This window comes from Zea mays, chromosome 3 (genome assembly GCF_902167145.1).
Source record: "Zea mays cultivar B73 chromosome 3, Zm-B73-REFERENCE-NAM-5.0, whole genome shotgun sequence".
Classification (NCBI taxonomy): Eukaryota; Viridiplantae; Streptophyta; class Magnoliopsida; order Poales; family Poaceae; genus Zea; species Zea mays.
Window position 1 is genome coordinate 174,840,696 of NC_050098.1, and position 18,739 is coordinate 174,859,434.

General features: G+C 42.5%; 1 protein-coding gene across 1 annotated transcript; it reads left to right on the top strand.

Annotated features, from left to right (window-relative positions):
• The first annotated feature begins 16,153 nt into the window (after positions 1–16,153).
• On the top strand, positions 16,154–17,827 carry LOC100286032 (AP2 domain containing protein). The gene has a single exon (NM_001394895.1). The coding sequence runs from the start codon at positions 16,603–16,605 to the stop codon at positions 17,500–17,502; it is 900 nt and encodes a 299-aa protein (NP_001381824.1). The 5' UTR covers positions 16,154–16,602; the 3' UTR covers positions 17,503–17,827.
• Positions 17,828–18,739: the final 912 nt, after the last annotated feature.

The window sequence follows — 18,739 nt, forward strand, 5'->3', positions numbered from 1 at the left end:
AAATGTGGTTGGCCTCTGGTACTTACTTTAAACTCCCTTTTTCATCTTCTTTAAGTTTGAATCAAAGCAAGTTTTAATGGTAAACCTCTCACTAATTTCGTGCACTAAGGGGTTTATTATTTTTAAACAAGATAGTTAGTGGCTAAGTATCTCTCTAATTTTTCTTGACCTCAGTCTAACAGTGTAGCTATTTTTCCCTTCTTTATTTAGCCTTTGGTCAGTTTACTATTTAAATCAAAACTTTAAAAAGTCTTTCAGAACTTAGGGTGTTTGGTATTTTTTCTAAGTAGTTCATATTATGTAGAACCTAGCAAAATTTGTTTGACCAAATTTGGTTGGATAAAACTGGAGTTATGAATTTTGCAAGTTCTGTCTGCATTTAAAAGAATAAGGTTTAAAAGGTTTTATGAAAAACCAGTTTACACCGAGACCCCTTGTCTTTCCCTTAACTAAGTCTTTAAACCATACCCCTGCGGGACTATTCACCTGAGTCACTAACTATTCAAACCCCCCGGCTTCTTCTTCTTTCCCCTGAGCTCCCTCCCCCTTTGAAACAGTAACCGCGGGGAATAAACAGGGTGGTGCGGCTTACCGGCGGCGAGGGAGGTCCGGTGAAGGGCGGGGTTAGATCCGGGAAGTCCTGGCGGTCACGTCGAGATGCGACTCATCGACGGTGATGGCCGGAATCGGTCGGGCCACGTGCGCAGGCGGTCGGGCTCGTTGGCGACGTACGCTCTGGCCTGCTCACGGCGACATTGCTCAATCCAGTGGCATAGGAAGCTTCACAGGGTGCTAAGGTTGCTACCAGTGCGAGGAATCGACGGAAGACTCACCGTGGAGCCCGGTCTGCGTGCGCCGGCGGTCGGGTGAAGTCCAGTGACGTCGATTCGATGTCTTCGGTGAGGTAGAGTTCAATCCCCGGCTCTGGGAGCTTCACTGAGGTCCGTAGAGGCTATCCCGAGGGTCGGACGGGGCGGGGAGTGGCTAGGTTGGCCGGTCTACGGTGGTCGTGGCTTGCGCGGCTGCTGGCACCTCGCTCACGGGGCAAACTGCGGCGAACTCGAGCTCGATTTGGGTCAGTGGCGCGCGGGGGCGTACGGTCAAGGCCGGGATGGCTTTTATAGGCACGGGCGCGGGCGTGGACGCGAGGTTGGCGCGGCACAGGGCTGCGCGCGTGGGCGGAGCGCCGAGGGCGTGCTCTGGCGCGCCAGAACGCGTCGAACACGTGGGCGTTTGTTTCTGCCTTTGTTCAAGCGCCTGCAGGGATCACAAACGTGCGAATCTCGCCAAGGGTCTTGTGCAGATCTCTTCCTGGCACCTAGGGCTAGCTAGTTTGTGTAAGTTCCAATGGGAGATATGCCCTAGCTTGTGAGATATGCGGGCGCCAAGTCAAGTCTGTCGGCACTGTTCACCAGTGACAAAACCGATGTCAAACGACCTCGGTTTGAATTCAAATTTTTCAGAGAGGTGCCTTGGGTGATTTGGGTACTTTTTGCTATTTGGTCCAAGTGGTTTTGGTGCCAGCACAAAGGTGAACACCTTTGATCTTTGGGCTAGGGTGGTTTTGGGGACTTAGAGAAATTTTGATAGCTCTAGTGTGCTTTCCACTTGATGCACTAGATTGAGGTTTTTGTGGGGCCTTTTTGCAATATTTCTCTTACTAAATTTTGTAGCTTTACTTATACACTTCATCTTTAGTCAAGGTGCCTTTTATGTTTTGATCATTTGCCCACTCTTTCCCCTTTAATCCCATGGTTAGGGTTTAAGGGCTTAAGAAGGAATTAGGGTTTTAGAAACTTGTTTGTGGGTGAACATTGTATGAAGGATAGACTTTCTTTCTTGTTATGGTTAATGCTTATCTTAACCATGCCTCTAAACTTTGAGTCCCTCCACTTTCCAATTTAGCATAAAGTTTGAGTAGGACCCAATGTGCTCCTTTGGCCAGGGCTTTGGGTAACACCAAGGGTGTTACACTTCGTCCTTCGAAGCATTATCTCCCTTAAGAAATAATGATCTTCAGACGGAGGTTATGAAGGACATACCTTCATCATCTTGGTATATAATAATGAAAGTAGAAGCATATGAAACATGGAAAATTACATGAATAATCATATGACATCATTAGGATATTTTTATTATATCATCATGAATAAACATGAACAATATTGAATTACATTTATACCTTCGGCTTGACAGAAGGTAAAAATGTAGGCGTGACGTGCGAGTGGATATGAGTCGGCGTGAACAGTACGGTGTTACTGTTCATCTATTTATAGGCACAGGACGCAGCCTGTGTAAAATTACATTCATGCCCTTTATAGTTACTATTGACTTAAGGACAATCTATCGAGGACTAGATAGCCTTTTCCTCTTTAAGTCAGTTTCATTTTCCGTCGCTAAGTCGAAGCTTCTCTACGCGTAGCTTCAAAACTGGTTCAACCTTCTCCCAGACCATGCTTTTCATATCGCGTACAACTTCATTTCGAGTCCGAAGGTCCCTGTGAATGTATTATACTTGGAAAACATTTAGTTGTGTTTTTGAGGACTTTCGGAAGACGAAGTCCCCCAACAGTAGCCCCTCACAGTATTAATTTGTTATAACAATAAATTCAGACTGCGACATGAACGAAGGCCTTAAGCTGAAGGCCCGAAAAAACACCTTCCCTTCGCTAGAATAGCGAAAGTCAATGACAAACGGGGCTCGCCAAGTTGCAAAGCGCTAGGCGTATAAATAGGAACCCACAGCGGCAACATTTGATGTGCCATTTCTGCTGTTTGCGTTATTTTCTCAAAAAAAATTAACTCTTGCTTACCAGCTCTTGCTTGATTTTTGAGCTTCAGCTTAAAGACGTGCTTGCTCCATGTCTGAGGAGAAGGAGATGATCGAGGAAAAAATGACTGAGGAGAAGAAGCTCACTAAGGAGAAGAAACTATATGAAGAGAAGAAAGTTGTGGATCCCTTTATTGCTAGGTTCTATGAGTCTATGGCAAAACGAATACAGAGAAAATTGCTAAGGAAATAATGGAGGGTTTGTCTGAAGATTCTGATGACAGTGATAGTTATGATGTGGAGAGTGGAGATGAAGATTTTGAGGATCGGCCCTGGCGGCCAAGCCATACCATCTTCGGGAAATCGAGCATTAAACAGAATCATATTGACGCCATGAGAGGGATGTATTTTCGTGACATGTCTATTGTGAGGGTTGGAGGAGACAACACTGCCCCTGCTCCTGAGGAAAATGAAGTTGTTATTTACCGAAGCTTCCTAAAGGCAGGGCTTCGGTTCCCACTGAGCAAATTTGTGGTTGAGGTATTAAAGATATTGCAGATCTTTCTTCATCAGATTACCCCCGAAGCTATAATTAGGATGGAGATATTTGTCTGGGCTGTAATAAGCCATGGGCTGGAGCCGAGCGCGAAGTGCTTCTGCAATATGCACGAGCTATTATACGAGATGAAGGCTACCAGCAAGGAACAATACCACAACAACTTCGGTTGCTACGGGTTCATTGCCCGCTCTAATGCAAGTTACCCGGTGCCAACATACCGGAAAAGATGGCCCAGGACCTGGATGGAGGAGTGGTTTTATGTTAAAAATGATCTGATTAAAATGGAAGACATCAAGGAAATTATCCAGCGCCCCATCTAGTCTCGCCTCGGCCTTCGAAGGCCGATGGTCACTATTGAAAGTGACGTCGAAGCATGCCAGAAGGCCTTTAGCAATGTTTGCGCCTTCATTGGCACAAGAGATATCATTCAAGAGCACATAGCTTACAGAGTGGCCACTTGTGGAGAGCTGGGATATGTCGAAGGAGACTACTGCTGAATTTAGTGAAGGTGGCCTAGTTCGATTGAAATATACCTTCAGATTTAGAGAGAAGTTTGACGAACCAAATGATGATTGGTTGAAATTCATTGAAGCTACCAGTGACGAGCTGCTTGGGACATATTCCAAGGCCGAAGATGATGCCTTGTCCACAGCTTTCGGGGGTCAGGGGAAGAAAAGATTGAACAGGGTGTTTGATGCAATTGGCTTCGTATACCCTGATTATCACTACCCACTGCGAAGGCAAGGAAAGAAGAGAAAAACTGCCACTTCAGCCACCACTGTTGTGCCGAAGGGCAAGAAAATAAAGGTTCTGACCCATCGGCCGCGATATATTGAACCGGCCGTAGTGCCTGAATTTGATGAAGGGACCTCTTCAAAAACCGAAGCAAAACAAGCTGCTCCCACCATGCAGAGCGCTGAAGAATCGATTGTAGTGCCGAAGGTGCCTATAGTCGGGCCAGCCAAAGGTGATGCGGTCGAAGAATCAAAATTGGAGAAAACTGTGAAAATGCCAGAAATTCTGAGCCCACCAGCAAAGGCAGAATTGCCGAAGGTGCAAAAGGCTCCTGCCGCAACTCCCAAGAGGAGGAGAATGGCTAGCGTGCTAGACGCTGTCATGGAGACCACAAAGGCCTTGAGCCCTGCTCCTACCAAGAAAGCTGCCGAAGCTATCAAAGTCCAGGTCAGAGCCGAAGCTGGGCCTTCAGTGCCCATTGAGATGAAGGTTGCCGCGCCTGAGGATAAACCTAAGCAACAAACTTCAGATACTGGCATGGTGGCAGGGCAAGGTATGATAGAAGGAGCAAAATCTCCTTCCCCCGAAGCTTCGACCGAAGATATTGATTACATTATTCGACATGCTTCGGGGAAAAAACTATCCAAAGAAGAAATCTTAGAAGCCAGACACTACACCCAGAAGCTAAAATATCCGAAGGGGGCCTTAGTGTTTAATGGCACTGACGAAGATGACTTCCTATACTGTCTCCCGGACAATAAAGAAATATCTGTTTGCCGGGAGATAGCCAAAAGTATGGGATTTCTGAAACTTGAGGAAGGCCTTTCGGCCATGTCGAAGGATGATCTTGCTGATAGCCTTGCATATAACAGTATAAAGGTACAGAGGCTGTTAATTTTGAAGTTGAAAATGAAGCATTTTATTGTTATGCTTAATTCTTTTTTTTTCTTGCAGGGCTTAATTCTTAGCAATGCCTTGAGGGCACAAAAGAGCGCCGAAGACGAAGGCTGCACAATAGCTCAAAGCAACCTTCGCTCAGAAGTAATTGAGCTGAGAAATGAAGGTTTGGAGAAGGACAAGATTTTAATTTCATTGGTGAATAAAATAAAAGACGAAGCTAAGTACAATGCTCAGGCCGAAGCCCAAAAAAGCCGAGTTTGAAGACCTTTGGAAACAACTGGTCGAAGCTAAAGAAAATTGTGAAGTCGTGAAGGCCAGCCAAGAGATAAGTGAATGGTGGAAGGCCAGGCTGGAGAAAAATATTGAGGAGCTTTGCGATTCCAAGGAAAGATGCTTCGAAAAATCATTGGACTGCGTGAAAAACTTGAAAAACAGCTTTGCAAAAGTTGGTGCCTAGTCCTTTGAGGAGAATTTCATTCGAGGCGACCCCGAGGGCGTTATTGAGTGGATAAGCGGGGAAGCCGAAGCTTTTGAGGAAATTCTGAACGATCGTGGATATATCTGTGCTTTCTCCGGCACCAGGGGATTGCTGCTATTCTGGAGAAGGCTAGATGTGATCACGTCAAAACTACAGCTAATGTCGAAGCTGCCTTCTCCATAGATGATACAAAAGATCCTTCAGCCGAAGCGACTTTGATGGGCGGAAAATTTTATTCTGATGTCTGGGTGAACGGTGGTCGAGAATTGGCCCATAAAATTATAAAAAAGAATGAAAAAGACACCCACGACGCCCTATAAGAAGCTAGGCGAACTGAAGAGGCTGCTGAGCGCGAAAGGCGCATAGGTATTGTTTTTTGAATTTTAATTTCGGTACTTGCTTTGTGGCTTCAAACTAATAGTTCATCTATTTCAGCTGAGCTATCACCGCTGTCGGAGCCATACAATCCCATGGCCGATCCGGAGATGAAGGAAGCACTGGACATTATAAGCCTTGCAAATTCTATCATCGACGAAGTTGTCGACAAACTATTAAACGAAGCCGCAGAAAAGATCCTTAGAGAAGAGTAGACTTCGTTGTAACAATACTTTGTAACTTTATTGTAAAAATACTTTGTAACATTTGGTGTGTGGAACAATTGACGAGGCATGTAAATTACTGTAATATATTTCTTTACGGTGCGTGAAATTTACACACATACCGTTTTTGAGCCTTCGGCGAAAAAAACACCTTCCCTTCTTTTCATGCTTCGTAAAGAAAATAATCCCTTTTATAGCAAGTATGATAAAACTGTATTTCCCGAAGCTTACTTCGTGTCTCAGCACATTTTCATTTTGACGAAGCATTTGCCGAAGATTTGCTTCGTATTCAATTTTTGTGCCGTCAATGCAATATGATGTATGATGTAATGTTATGCAAAATGATATGATGATATGATGCAAAATGATGAGGATGCCGAAGACACACACTCACGCGCGACCAGATTGTAACACACTCTGCATCCCCTTAGGAATGACTTTTGAGTCTTTAAGCTCTACATCCCCTTAGAAACAACTTTTGAGCTTCTTCACCTTCTATTTCGGTGGCATTTAAGCTCTGCATCCCCTTAGGAACGACTTTTGAGCTTCTTCACCTTATATTTCGGTGGTATTTGGCTCTGCATTCCCTTACGAATGACTTTTGAGCAGAAAACTTACGCTGCGCTCCCTTAGGAACGACTTTTGTGCAGCTTCGGATCATACTTTTTGGCTCTGCATTCCTTTAGGAACGACTTTTGAGCAGAAAACTTATGTTGCGCTCCCTTAGGAACAACTTTTGAGCTTCAAAATTTTATTGCGCTTTCTTAGACACGTCTTTCAAGCTTCGTAAACCCATGAGGAAGATATATTTCACTCTGGTGCAGGCACGATTATTACAAAACATTGAAATTAAGCTCTTCATTACTTGTTTTTCACATAAAAAAATAAAATGGCATGAAAGATAAAAGTACATCAAAAGTAGGATATTCCTCAGTATATATGTTTTGATTCTGGTACAGTGCTATTGACTGTACGAGCTTCAGACTCCTCCCTAAAGTCGCGCTGCTGTTGGGCGTGATGGTGGCCTTCTGGCTGCTGGCTTCGGGTGTGAGTAGGTGGCAATGGTGGTGGTAGTGGGAGCTGGGGCTAGGAAGCTTGTGAATGACTTACCGAAGCAACAGAAGCTGCATGTTGATTACCCACGTATTCTGGTATATAGGGAGAGTAGCACGAAGCAGTATGTAAAACCTGCTTCGGCTGATTCTGCCGGGCTTCTGCTTCGGCAATCTCGTTTTGCTTCTGAATGGTGACCTGGCACGTTCTTGTAGTGTGGCCCTTGTCTTCACCACAGAATAAGCAATAGAGTTTCCTAGGCTAATCCCCATACCTTCCTCCGAAGCCCCTGTCACCTCTGCCCCTTGGAGCTGGTGGCCTGAAGGTGCACTCAAGGTCAAGATAGATACATTATCAAGGAGATGTTCACCAACGATGATGTATCAACAAAAGTTAACGCCAAGTATAAGCCCCTAAGAAACAACCATGGAAGAAGGGCACTTGACTACAACCCATCTAAGCATATAACATGATCAACATTGGTTGTTTGAAGAGCAAGTTAAGTGAAATGTAACAAAAGGAGAAAAGGCTCCTATTCTTAACTGTAGCTCTTATCTTTGTGATTACATATTGACTTGAAACCACGTAAGATGGTTGTCAAGTATATGTGGGTGCCTACACAAAGAGAAAGGTCATAATAAGGAATGTGTGGGTACCCAAGGCTCTTACTACTAATCTCAAAGGACCCAATTCAAATTGGGTACCAAAATACGAAGCTTAAACTTGTTTGTAGGATCACTTTTTAAATGGATCAAGCTGGGTGCTCGATAATGGATGTATGGATCATATTTGGAGTTAGTAGCAAGGGTGGTAACAATTGAATCTCAAGTGCATATTATTTTCAAATCTTATCTCTTTTGGGACTTGTGTAGCCACTAAGGAAGCAGAAGCACTTGAGGATATACATCAGTTGTTAATTATGAAATAAAGGTCCAATTGGAAGATAAATGAGTATTATCATATGGTCAACAATCCAAAATTGTGTGATGTATTATCTCTCTAGTTAATTTGGATTTGATTCTTCTATATTAGACACTCACCATAATATGGATTAAATCAGCCCTTTAGACTTCATTGAATAACCATGCATATTATCCATGTCATTCAAAATATATTGTGCATGAGGGATCAAGGGAATTTTAGTCCATATTATGAGGTTTCTTTATTTTTAGTAACTCACCTGCCTTCCACATAAAAGGGTTGCTAAATAAGAAACTAGTGCTTGTGTTACTAATGTCTTCTCTTGTGTTGAGCTTATCCATAGAAAATCTATGTTAAAGAGATTGTGCTTAAATTGGATAAATCACAAGCTTAAAGCTTACTATTCAACTAAGGTAAGATGAAGTTGATAAGAGGCCAAAGTATGAAAACTTCTTCTCCTTCAATTGTTTTAGTATTCTATCCTTAGTAGGATGTACTATAGTATAGGTTAATTTCCTTGCAATATAAAATGTTTAATAGTGCATATAACTTTGACATCAACCATATGTGTGCACTAATTTAAAGAAATTTAATATATCCTTATGGGTTTCATGAATGATGATTCATTTGTCATCGACATATAAGGATCATCATTTGTGAAACCCTCTCTTGTGTTTTTAATGCTATCTTTTCTAAGTGTTTCAATAAGGTCCTTCCAAGTTCTTTAAAGATGGATTCAAAATCTACAAATATAAGAGTCTTGGTTATTTCAATCATTGAGTTTCAATTGGTCTCATATCAAGTATGATCGAATCAAGCAAATATGAATGAAGTTCAAGATCACTTGGTCGGATGAAATCATAAAGAGAAAAGAGGTCACAGTGATTCAAGAAGGGAGTTATACTTTTTTGTCGACCAAATAATGAAGATGTAGTGACATATTTATATGATATCCTTCGTTATGAGGTTTGAGGTTCATATTAGCATGCTTTACCCTTCAGGATTTCAATTGATATACTTTAAGTTCTTAAACTTTCAATTGGTTTAATTTTCATCATCTATGTGAAGCACGTTATGTTCAACCAAGTTATAGTGCAAACATCTTCTTTAACCTCGTATTGTTGATGTGCATAAGTGTATTTTGTGTACTCTTGCATGCACAAATTGAGGGAGAGTTTAGCATATATCTTATGAGACTAATGATTTCTTTCAAGTTCATGTTGTGTAGTCTCACACATTGGAGAAAATCAAATGAGGATGAATGGTTCCATAGAAATGAAAATGAGTTTCTCTTAATCATTTGAAGATGATAAGTTTCTCTTTGAAATGTCAAGGCTATCAAAAGCTAAGATGGAAATTCATGATTATAATGGAGACCATGTGGCGTAGAACAAAGGTTCAAATTGTAGAACTTAATCCCTTGGCCTCACAAGTCCAAGTGCATAAGCTAAACAAGTATTCATCACTTGTATGCACGCATTTAGGGGGAGAATAGTCTATAATTTGAATCTTTGAGACTAACTTCATTTCCAAGTCTATTATGTGTGTAGTCTCAAATTAGAAAGGAATTTTCGGGCAAAGGCAATCGCTTCCACTGCAAATTTTGATGGGTATCAAAGATTCTTTGCTCCAATAAATGTATCTTCTATACATTTCATAAGAGAATGAGTTTCAATTGTATATGCTACTCCAACATCATCTAAAATTGGTAAATATGTATCACATCCTTTTAGATTGCAAATGTCTGAAGTAGCATAGCTTATAAATTCTCCTGTCTAGAACTTAATTGATTAAATAGTGCACACGTTTCTTATGTTGCATGATTATGTTCAATTGATACTCATTTTATGCCAATGGTACTTTAAATTACAAATAAGTACTCTCAACTGGTATCAATTGAATTCATATATATGTGTGCACTAAAACTTGAGGAGAACATAGTATAATATGCAATTAGTAATCTGATTATCTATCAAATTATATTAATTGGTGTTCTTCAATTAGTATTTTTCATACATGATCACTAGTTGTACAATCCATACTTGTGCTATTTTCATATTGCCTCTTGTTGTAATAAGAAAATGCTAGGTGACATCTAGACTCCAGGTATCAAGATTCACCTTCGATTTAGTATGACAATCTTCATTTGATGTATTGGACATATGTCACAACTATGCCAACAAGAGTTTGCAAATGAATTCTAAATCCAACACAAGTTTGGAACACCCCCCTTGAAAAGGTGAAATGCAAAGGTACATCACTTCATGTCACCTCTCCATTACCTTTGTGCCATATATGACCCCTTTTTCATGATAGTGTGTTCAAATCTTGATTAATCATAATTTCTACCCTTTATATTCTTTGTATCCTTTTTGAAGATTTATGACAAAGGGGGATAAATTGTGCATTAAAGCTTACCTTTAGTCTTATGTAACTAAGTGTAAGAAGACTTTTGAAAAGGTGGAGAAATAATTGACAAAAGGGGGAGAATCATAAGTAAAACATAAGATGTAGGAAATTGATGAGTGCATAATATGTCACGAGCATCACGTTTATTTTATGACTCAGTGCACCCCATGAATAGTATGATATAAGTTGTATTCATACTTTGACCCAAATATGTGCTTTTGGCATCTGATTACAAAATTGGTATTTCTGAAATGCACATATTTAGGGGGAGGAAACTATATAATAGGATTCAAAATCTTATTTATCGAATCTTATGTAAGCTTTAAATGTGTTGTCATCAATCACCAAAAAGGGGGAGATTGAAAGTGCATTCATCCCTTTTGTGAGTTTTGGTGATTTGGGTAACAACACATTTAAAGGTCTAACAAGTTTGCTAAGTGTTGAACAGGAAATTCAGTATGATGAACATACTTGAATAGTGTATAATGATGAGTGAACAAAGGTTCACCACAAGGTTAAATAACCAGTGGGACAATGCAAATGGATATAATATGGTCTCTATATTGGTTTGAATATATGGACAAGACCTGAGAAATCACTATGCATAAATATGATCAGAATAGAGGTTGAAGTGATTAAGAGGATTGGTCAAGCCAAAGTGAATAAGATATGAGGAATCGTGAATTGGCTTGACCATATTACTATTAGTCCATATATGCTTCTATGAGAATCCAACTAGTGCTTGATTGATCTTAGCATTTATATCTAGATGACATTCAAGCAAGGTTCACAATATCGAAGAAATGGTTCTCTCAATGGATGCTCAATATGATGTGACTCAAGAATGGCTTGATAGGGTGAAGATAGCAAGGAAAGGGCTTCGAGGAACTAAGCGAAGGTGAAGGCCAAGCGACGACTTGTGGATCAAGGTACCATGGCTAAGGTGAATAAGAGAGTACTTGCACTAAGTCGATGAACTAATCAGCTATGAAGAGTTATAATATGTTGATGCATCAGTAAGGTGACTTGAAGCCATGATTTGAACTCATATATGGTGAAATGGTACAAGTCACATGATTTGATTTGTGTTTGCTTCAAAAGGTGAGACAAAGATATTTGTGATCCTTATGAAGCAACGCCATGGTGAAATCACATGAGACACCAATGACTCAAGGAGTTTACTTAATTGTATTTTATTTAACTTGAGTATAGGAATCGTCGTACTATCAAGGGGGATCCAAAAAGAATGTTGGTGTTGGTACTAAAGCTCAGTATAATTCTCTTCAAAAATCCTCTAAGAAAACCTTAATTTTGATCATGAATGCTCTTGAAAAAACTGCTTTAATTCTCCACTCAGACTTCCCCAAGTTTTTGTTCAGTTTCCTAAAAACAAGCTCAGCCAGTTTTTGAAAACCAGCTCACCCAATTTAAGAAAACCAGCTCAACCGGTTTTTGAAAACCAGCTCAGTCGGTTTTTGAACTGTTCCACTTTTCTGCTCTGCCAGTCTGCTTTGTCAGCCAAAAAATTTAAAAACCAGCTCAACCGATTTTAGGACTGGCTCAACCGGTTTTGACTCCAGTCCACCCTCCGGCTCAGCCAGTCACTGAACCGAAAAACCTTCTGGCAGAAACCGGTTGAGCCAGTTTTAGGACCGACTCAGCCGGTTTTTGTGCAGAAAAGTCAAAAACGGCTAGTTTTGGAGCCCCACCTATATATACTCACTCCTACCTCTCTCCCCCACACAAGAGCACGACTGGACCTCCATTTCTAACCTGAGAAACACCTCTCAGTCTCTCTCACACACCTCTTGCCTCTCCCATTTCAAATCTTTGGATAGAAATCTTTGAGTGAGATTGAAGAGTTGTGATTTTTGTGCTTCATCTCCAAATCCTTCTTGTTCTTCTTGATTCGAGCTTTGGTACTACTTCGAGTTTTTTGTGGATTCATTACTCTTGGAGCTTCTAGCTCCTAGACGACTAGGTGTCGCTTGTGAGTCTTCAAATCTTGTGGAAGACCACAAGAAAGTTTGTATTACCCGCTCGTTTGAGCAAAGATTAGTGTGTGTGCTTGACCTTTGTGGTCGGCAAAGGGAGGATTAGGGCTGAAAGAGACCCGACTCTTTGTGGGTGCCTCAACGAGTAAGTAGGGCACCTTGGTGGTGTGACCGAACCTCGGGATAAATCTTGTGTCCCTTGTGTTCTTGCTCATTGTGTTTGTTTGTGTTTTTCGTTCTCTCACCATTCCATGGAAGATTTGTTTATATGTTTTTGGTGTGTGGATTTTGAGAAGTGCCCTTCTCAGATCTACTACTTTGAACCCTATGGATAAACTAGAACATCTCATTTCCAAAGTTAACTGGGTGAATTTCGAGATCAATTCAGTTTATATCTCATTCTTTAGTGGAGCTCGTGCAAACCGACTGAACCGGTTTTACCCAGTTCGTCTCTAGTTTTTGTTGAAAAGTTTATGCTTGCCTATCCACCCCCTCTAGGCAACTTTCAACTAGCCCCAGCCTCTACCGCAGCCAGCGTCCGAGTCAGCACCAGCACCAGCCCTAGCTCCGACTCCCTGCCTGCGTTTGCACTGACTCCTCGTCCTCGACCTGATGCGCCTACACCTCCTCCTCCTTCTTCTGGTCTCTAGGTTAGGGTAACCCTTTTGGTGCTTGCCACCAAAGGGGGAGAGATGAGAGTTGTGAGAGCTAGGGAGAGTTAGTTGAGAGATTCATGACCTTTTGTTGTAATATATGCATGATACTCTCTGTTATGACTCTTCACTTTTGTATGCTTATGCCTCACAAACTCAATGACATGCTCTCAGGATCTTTTGATGACCGTGTGTCTTTATGTTTTCACTTATTTTGTTCACCAGTCATGCAGTTCTTGTTCATGGGTTTTCACTCACATTTTTGTGAACAAGATTCTTATGTTATGTATGCGCTTACACTTCCTATACTCTTACATGACTTTTCTCTATCAACTTATTGAGTATCACTAAGACACTAACTATCTTCTAGTGTTGACAGAAAACAAACAGAATACTCTCACACTCTTGTAGGTTTGTCATCAATAACCAGAAATAGGGAGTTTGAAAGCATCTAGACACTTGGTCGGTTTTAGTGATTAATGACAACATAAGATTACATGTGACTAACGTGTGTTTTGTAGAGCAAATGATAAGTTAAGTCACATTGCAGGGAGTTGCGCTACAACGGTGAAAATAGTCCCTCAGATGAGAACTTGAAGTGACTACTGAAAAAGGCGAATCAAAAGATGAATGACGTCATATCCTAAGTGTCGAAGGAGTTGTGGACACTTGATATAGTGTTTGGACTTCTATTTTTGTTTTAGCCGTGCTATAAAGAGGGTTGTGGATGAGTAGTTTGACCAAGAGAAATCTAGTGTAGTGTCATTACATGTTCATACTCACAACTAGTGCTAGGTGTCACTCTATAACTCACTCACAAGTTAGAATCGAAAATGGTTTAGAAAAACCTAAGGAAAGAATTTGGGGTTGCTGACCTAGGGGCACCAGACTGTCTGGTGGTGTATTTATACCTCCTCCACTAGCCATAATAAGTATCTTGCTGCCCCAACACACTTGTATTCATTGCTAGAGCATTGCAAATCCACAAAGCATAGTGAGGTGATTAGCAAAATCTTAATCCCATGTAAGGACCTCATTAGTGCTCATGAGAGCCACCTAGAGCACACACCACATGCATTAGAATTCTCTTCGTCAAGTGAAGGTCTATGACTTATTACTCTTGGTGATCGGTATCACCTAGACGGCTCGGTGGCGATTGGAGTTCGGTGATCACCCAGAAGGATTTGTTGGTGACCTGACTTGAAGATTGTACGCGGTCGTGAGGGATCCACCGCGTCGAAGAGGCAAAGGATCATCTCATAGTGAGCACTTGGTTCTTGTGAGGACCAAGGGGAAGCGATACCCTTGCGCGTGTGCTCTAATGAGGACTAGTGGAGAGTGCCGACTCTTCGATAACTCAGAAAAAATTGGAGTCTTTTTATCCCTACTTTACTTTCAACATTTACTTTGAACATTTTACTTTGTGTATTTGCTTAGTTAGTATTTACAATAATAACTTAGGAGTTTTTCTATTTCGTAGCTTTTACTTATTACTAGTAGTTTGGGTGAAGTTGGGCTCATTCTTAGGGTTTAATCTTTTGTTAGAATTTTAGAAAAGCTAAATTGTCATATAGTGTTCACCATCAAATCTAATTATTTTTATTAAAGCCCACCAATCTCTATTCCGTACGATCCATAGTTGACCTATCGATCATCACGTATCATAGAAAATTAAAATTTTAAGATCCAAAATATGCATATATTTTTTTAAAGGAAGTAAACTCATACATAAGGTGTTTGGTTCACCTGACTAAGGTTTGGAACTCAAGAAGAAAGTATATTAGCCTTAGATGGTGTTTGGTTCACCTGACTAAGGTTTAGACCATCTTTAAAACCCCTAGAACTAACAGTTAGTTACTAAAAATTAGTTGTTGGGTTCCAAACACCCTCAGCTAATACTGCAGCTAATTGTTAGCTACCTCACAACTAACAATTAGTTTATTAGCTATCTCAACTCAACTAATAATTTATTAGCTGGTAACTATTAGCACTAGGGTTTCAACAGGGCCTTAGTTTCCGTCACATCTAAATATAGTATAATTATAAAACTAATTATATGGATAAAGATTAAACGACGAGACAAATTTATTAATCCTAATTGATCCATGACTATCAAATATTCACTGCAGCATCACATGGATGAGCCATGCAGTGGCGAAACTAGAGCAAATTTGAGGAGAGTGAATTTTGCTTGGTAGATGCATAAGAATTTTTATAGAGTTGCAACCAAATCTATAGAATTCATAATTTTAGGATGCATTTGCACTCTCTAAACAAAACCTAGCTTCATCCCTAGAGTCATGGTCTAATTAGACTTAATAATCTCGCCTTACCATTTAGTCCTTGTCTGTATAATTAGTTTTATAATCAGACTATATTTAAACACTATTTAGAACTCTAAAACTAATAGTTAGTTGTTCCAACTAGGGATGGTAATGGATCATGATCCAAATGTTTCTTCATAATTCGGTTACTCTCTTAATAAATTTTAGTTAAAAAATGAATAGAAATAGAGCATGATCCTAATCTGATCTGATACTTACATTTTATAATATAAAATTTATGGCTTATTACCATCCTGCCTTTGCTAATACCCTAACTAATTGTTATGTAACTCACAGCTAATAATAGTTCATTAATAGATTTAACCCGATTTATAATTTATTAGCTGACTAACTATGGTCAATAAGGTTCTAAACAGGCTTTAATATATATTCTAACTAGTATTTAAACTTCTCTGATGTGATGAAACTAAAATTTAATCTCCTAATCCAAACGTCCTTTAGATTCCTGAAATAGTGCAATCCAAAGTCCCCTACATACAAGCACTTCCGTGGTTATTCTTTTTTTCATCGGGCAGTAAAAATCCTATCTGGATGCAGATGGCCCCCAGGTATCGAGGCAGCTGGACGTGTGCCCCTCTCGCTGTCAGAATGATCCAGCTGGGACAGTGAGAGTCACGCCCGGGGCACAACGGTAAAACCACCAGGATCCAGGAGTGATAAGATCAAGACAAGGGAAGGGAGTAGTAGTGGCTTCCACATCTGCCATAAATATAGACCGCTTCTGCGCGCGCTTTCTCATTCTCCTACCCCTCTTTCCCGCCCTTAAGCACCTGCCAAACCCTCTTTAAACCCTCGAGTCATACTCAAAATTTCTCGCGTTGTTGGCTTTCTCGCCGCAATCCGTCCGGGGTAGCCGAGACAGAGGACCCTCGAGCTCGATTTCATAGGTTTCATCTCGGATTTTGAGGTTTTGGGTGGTGGGGATTCTTGGGTTGCCTTTGCTTTTGTTTGACCGGATCTTGGAGTGTGTGCTGCTGTCGTTAGCTCACTGGGAGCGGCAGCAGATCTGTGAATCAACCCCCTACAGAACCTCCGAATCTTGCGAGTCTCCCGGAAAGTTTTGCTTTTGGGGGTGCGAATTTGGTTCTAGTTTGCTCGATTTGAGCCGAGGCTTTTGGTGATTTCTTGTAACGAGATTTGAGGCGGAGGCTTGGCAGTAGCTGCGGTGGATCTGCGGCCTACGGCGATGTCTGCTGCCGACTCCCTCACCTCCGGCCGGGGCCGCCGCGCGGAGCCTCCCCTGCCCCGCCTGAAGCGTGTCCGCGTTTACTTCGTGGACGCCGACGCTACGGACACCGACTCCTCTGGCAACGAGGACGAGCGCGGCAAGCGGCGCGTGCGGGAGGTCATCCACATCGACGTGGAGTCCGCCTCGGCTCTGACGCGGTCGGCGCAGCCGCTGGTGCTCCCGAAGAAGCGGCCGCTGCCGTCCCAGGCGGCGGCGGCGGCGCTCGTGCGGCGACGCTCCTCCGGGGCCGGGTTCCGGCGGCGCTTCCCCGGCGTCCGGCTCCGACCGTGGGGCAAGTACGCCGCGGAGATCCGCGACCCGCACCAGCGGAAGCGCCTGTGGCTCGGCACCTTCGACACAGCGGAGGAGGCCGCCGCGGCCTACGACGACGCCGCGCTCCGCCTCAAGGGCTCGCGCCACGTCGTCACCGGCTTCCCCGCTGAGGCGCCTCCCCCCTGGCCGCGCCTGGGGCTCCGTCCTCGCCGGGAGGTCCCCAAGGAAGCGGCGGAGGGCGCCGCGGAAGAGGACGGAGAGGCCCTCGCATCGGCCCCGGTCCCGGCGGCAGCGCCCGCGTCACTGGATTCGCAGGCGGTGGACGGCACCGCCCTGGTCTGCCCGTTCTCGTCTCCAATCTCTGTTCTCCGTCACGCCGCTGACGAGGCGCCGGCCGCACCCGCCCTGCCGGCGTTCGAGTTCCTCTATTCGGGGCTTGGGGAGCTCGGCGACCTCGGCTCAGCGACGGCGCCATCGAAGGCGGTGGCGGCGGAGTTCGACTGCCTGCCGTGGTGGGAGGGCGAGGACTTCGTGACAGTGACAGGCCTCACGGCGTCAGCCGGTGCCGCCGTCAGCGTCATATAACGGCGTTACCTTTTACACCCCTCGGTGCTCGGGCCTCGTCGTCGTGCCGTGGCGCCATTTCGGATGCTCAGGGCGGGAAACGCGTGGGCTGCCGTGTGGCGGCATCGAATCGGAGTAAAGCTAGTACTAGTATTGTTTTTTTATTAATTATTAACTGACTACTCTGCTAGAGGCTAGAGCAGAGTGGTTGCTTGTGGCGGCGAGTCGTATGTCTAGGCGTGGCGGGCCCCACTGGGCCAGGCAGGTTCTGCTTTCTGTGTGCGGGTGCCTTGAACCGCACGGCTCTCGCGTGGAAACGCAGCAGTGAACTGTAATGTGGTGCTAAGCTAGCGATTAGTGGCATGTGTTAATTGGCCGTCATTAGAACTAAGTAAATTAGGAGTACTAGGAGTCAGTGTACGTTTACCGTGTGGCAATGATCATGCGAATCTCACATCGAATCAGTTTCCAAGCACAGAATATATCATCGAAAGTCCGTCACTTGCGCAACTAGTGAACCATAAAAGTCATCGACTATTTCTTACAAATCTCCTGTAAGAAATGAAACCATTTGTCCGTGCCGACCTGTTTAGAAAAATGTGTGATACATAGAAACAAGGAGAGAGATAGAGTTGCATTACAAAAATAAATATGTATTAGAAGAGAAAGATATATTAGAAACTGAGAACAGTAACTATTTCAGGATAAGTTTAATTTTATAGCATTAAATATTTTATATGGTTAGATGGTTTAAGTTTAGTATGTATAGACTTTCCTCTATCCAATTAAGGATCCGTTAGGCCTTGTTCGGTTATTTTAATTCCATGTGGATTGGAGTGGATTGGGTGGTATTGAGATGTATTTTGACTTGTTATGGATTTAAAACGACTCAATTCCACCCAATCCACATGGTTTAGCATCAAAACGAACAAGCCCTTAGGTGTGTCACCTACGGTGGCTTTCACGGTGGTTCGAGTGGAGCCGACCTGTTTTCTCGTGCCGACCCAGCTTTTTCAAACACAGTCGTCCCTAAGTGTCTGTTTTAGTTCCCTGACTTACCCTATGTTCCTAAACACCCGACTTATATAATAAATCTAATATTTTAACATCAGTAAGTTTTTACTCAATGTCCATTTTTAAATAATAATTCAGCTAAAAGTAATTAAGCAATAACAATAATTAAGTTATATCTACAAATCTTAAGCCTTCTCATGTTGAGCACCAACAAAATATTTCATAAAACATTAGTCAAGTTACT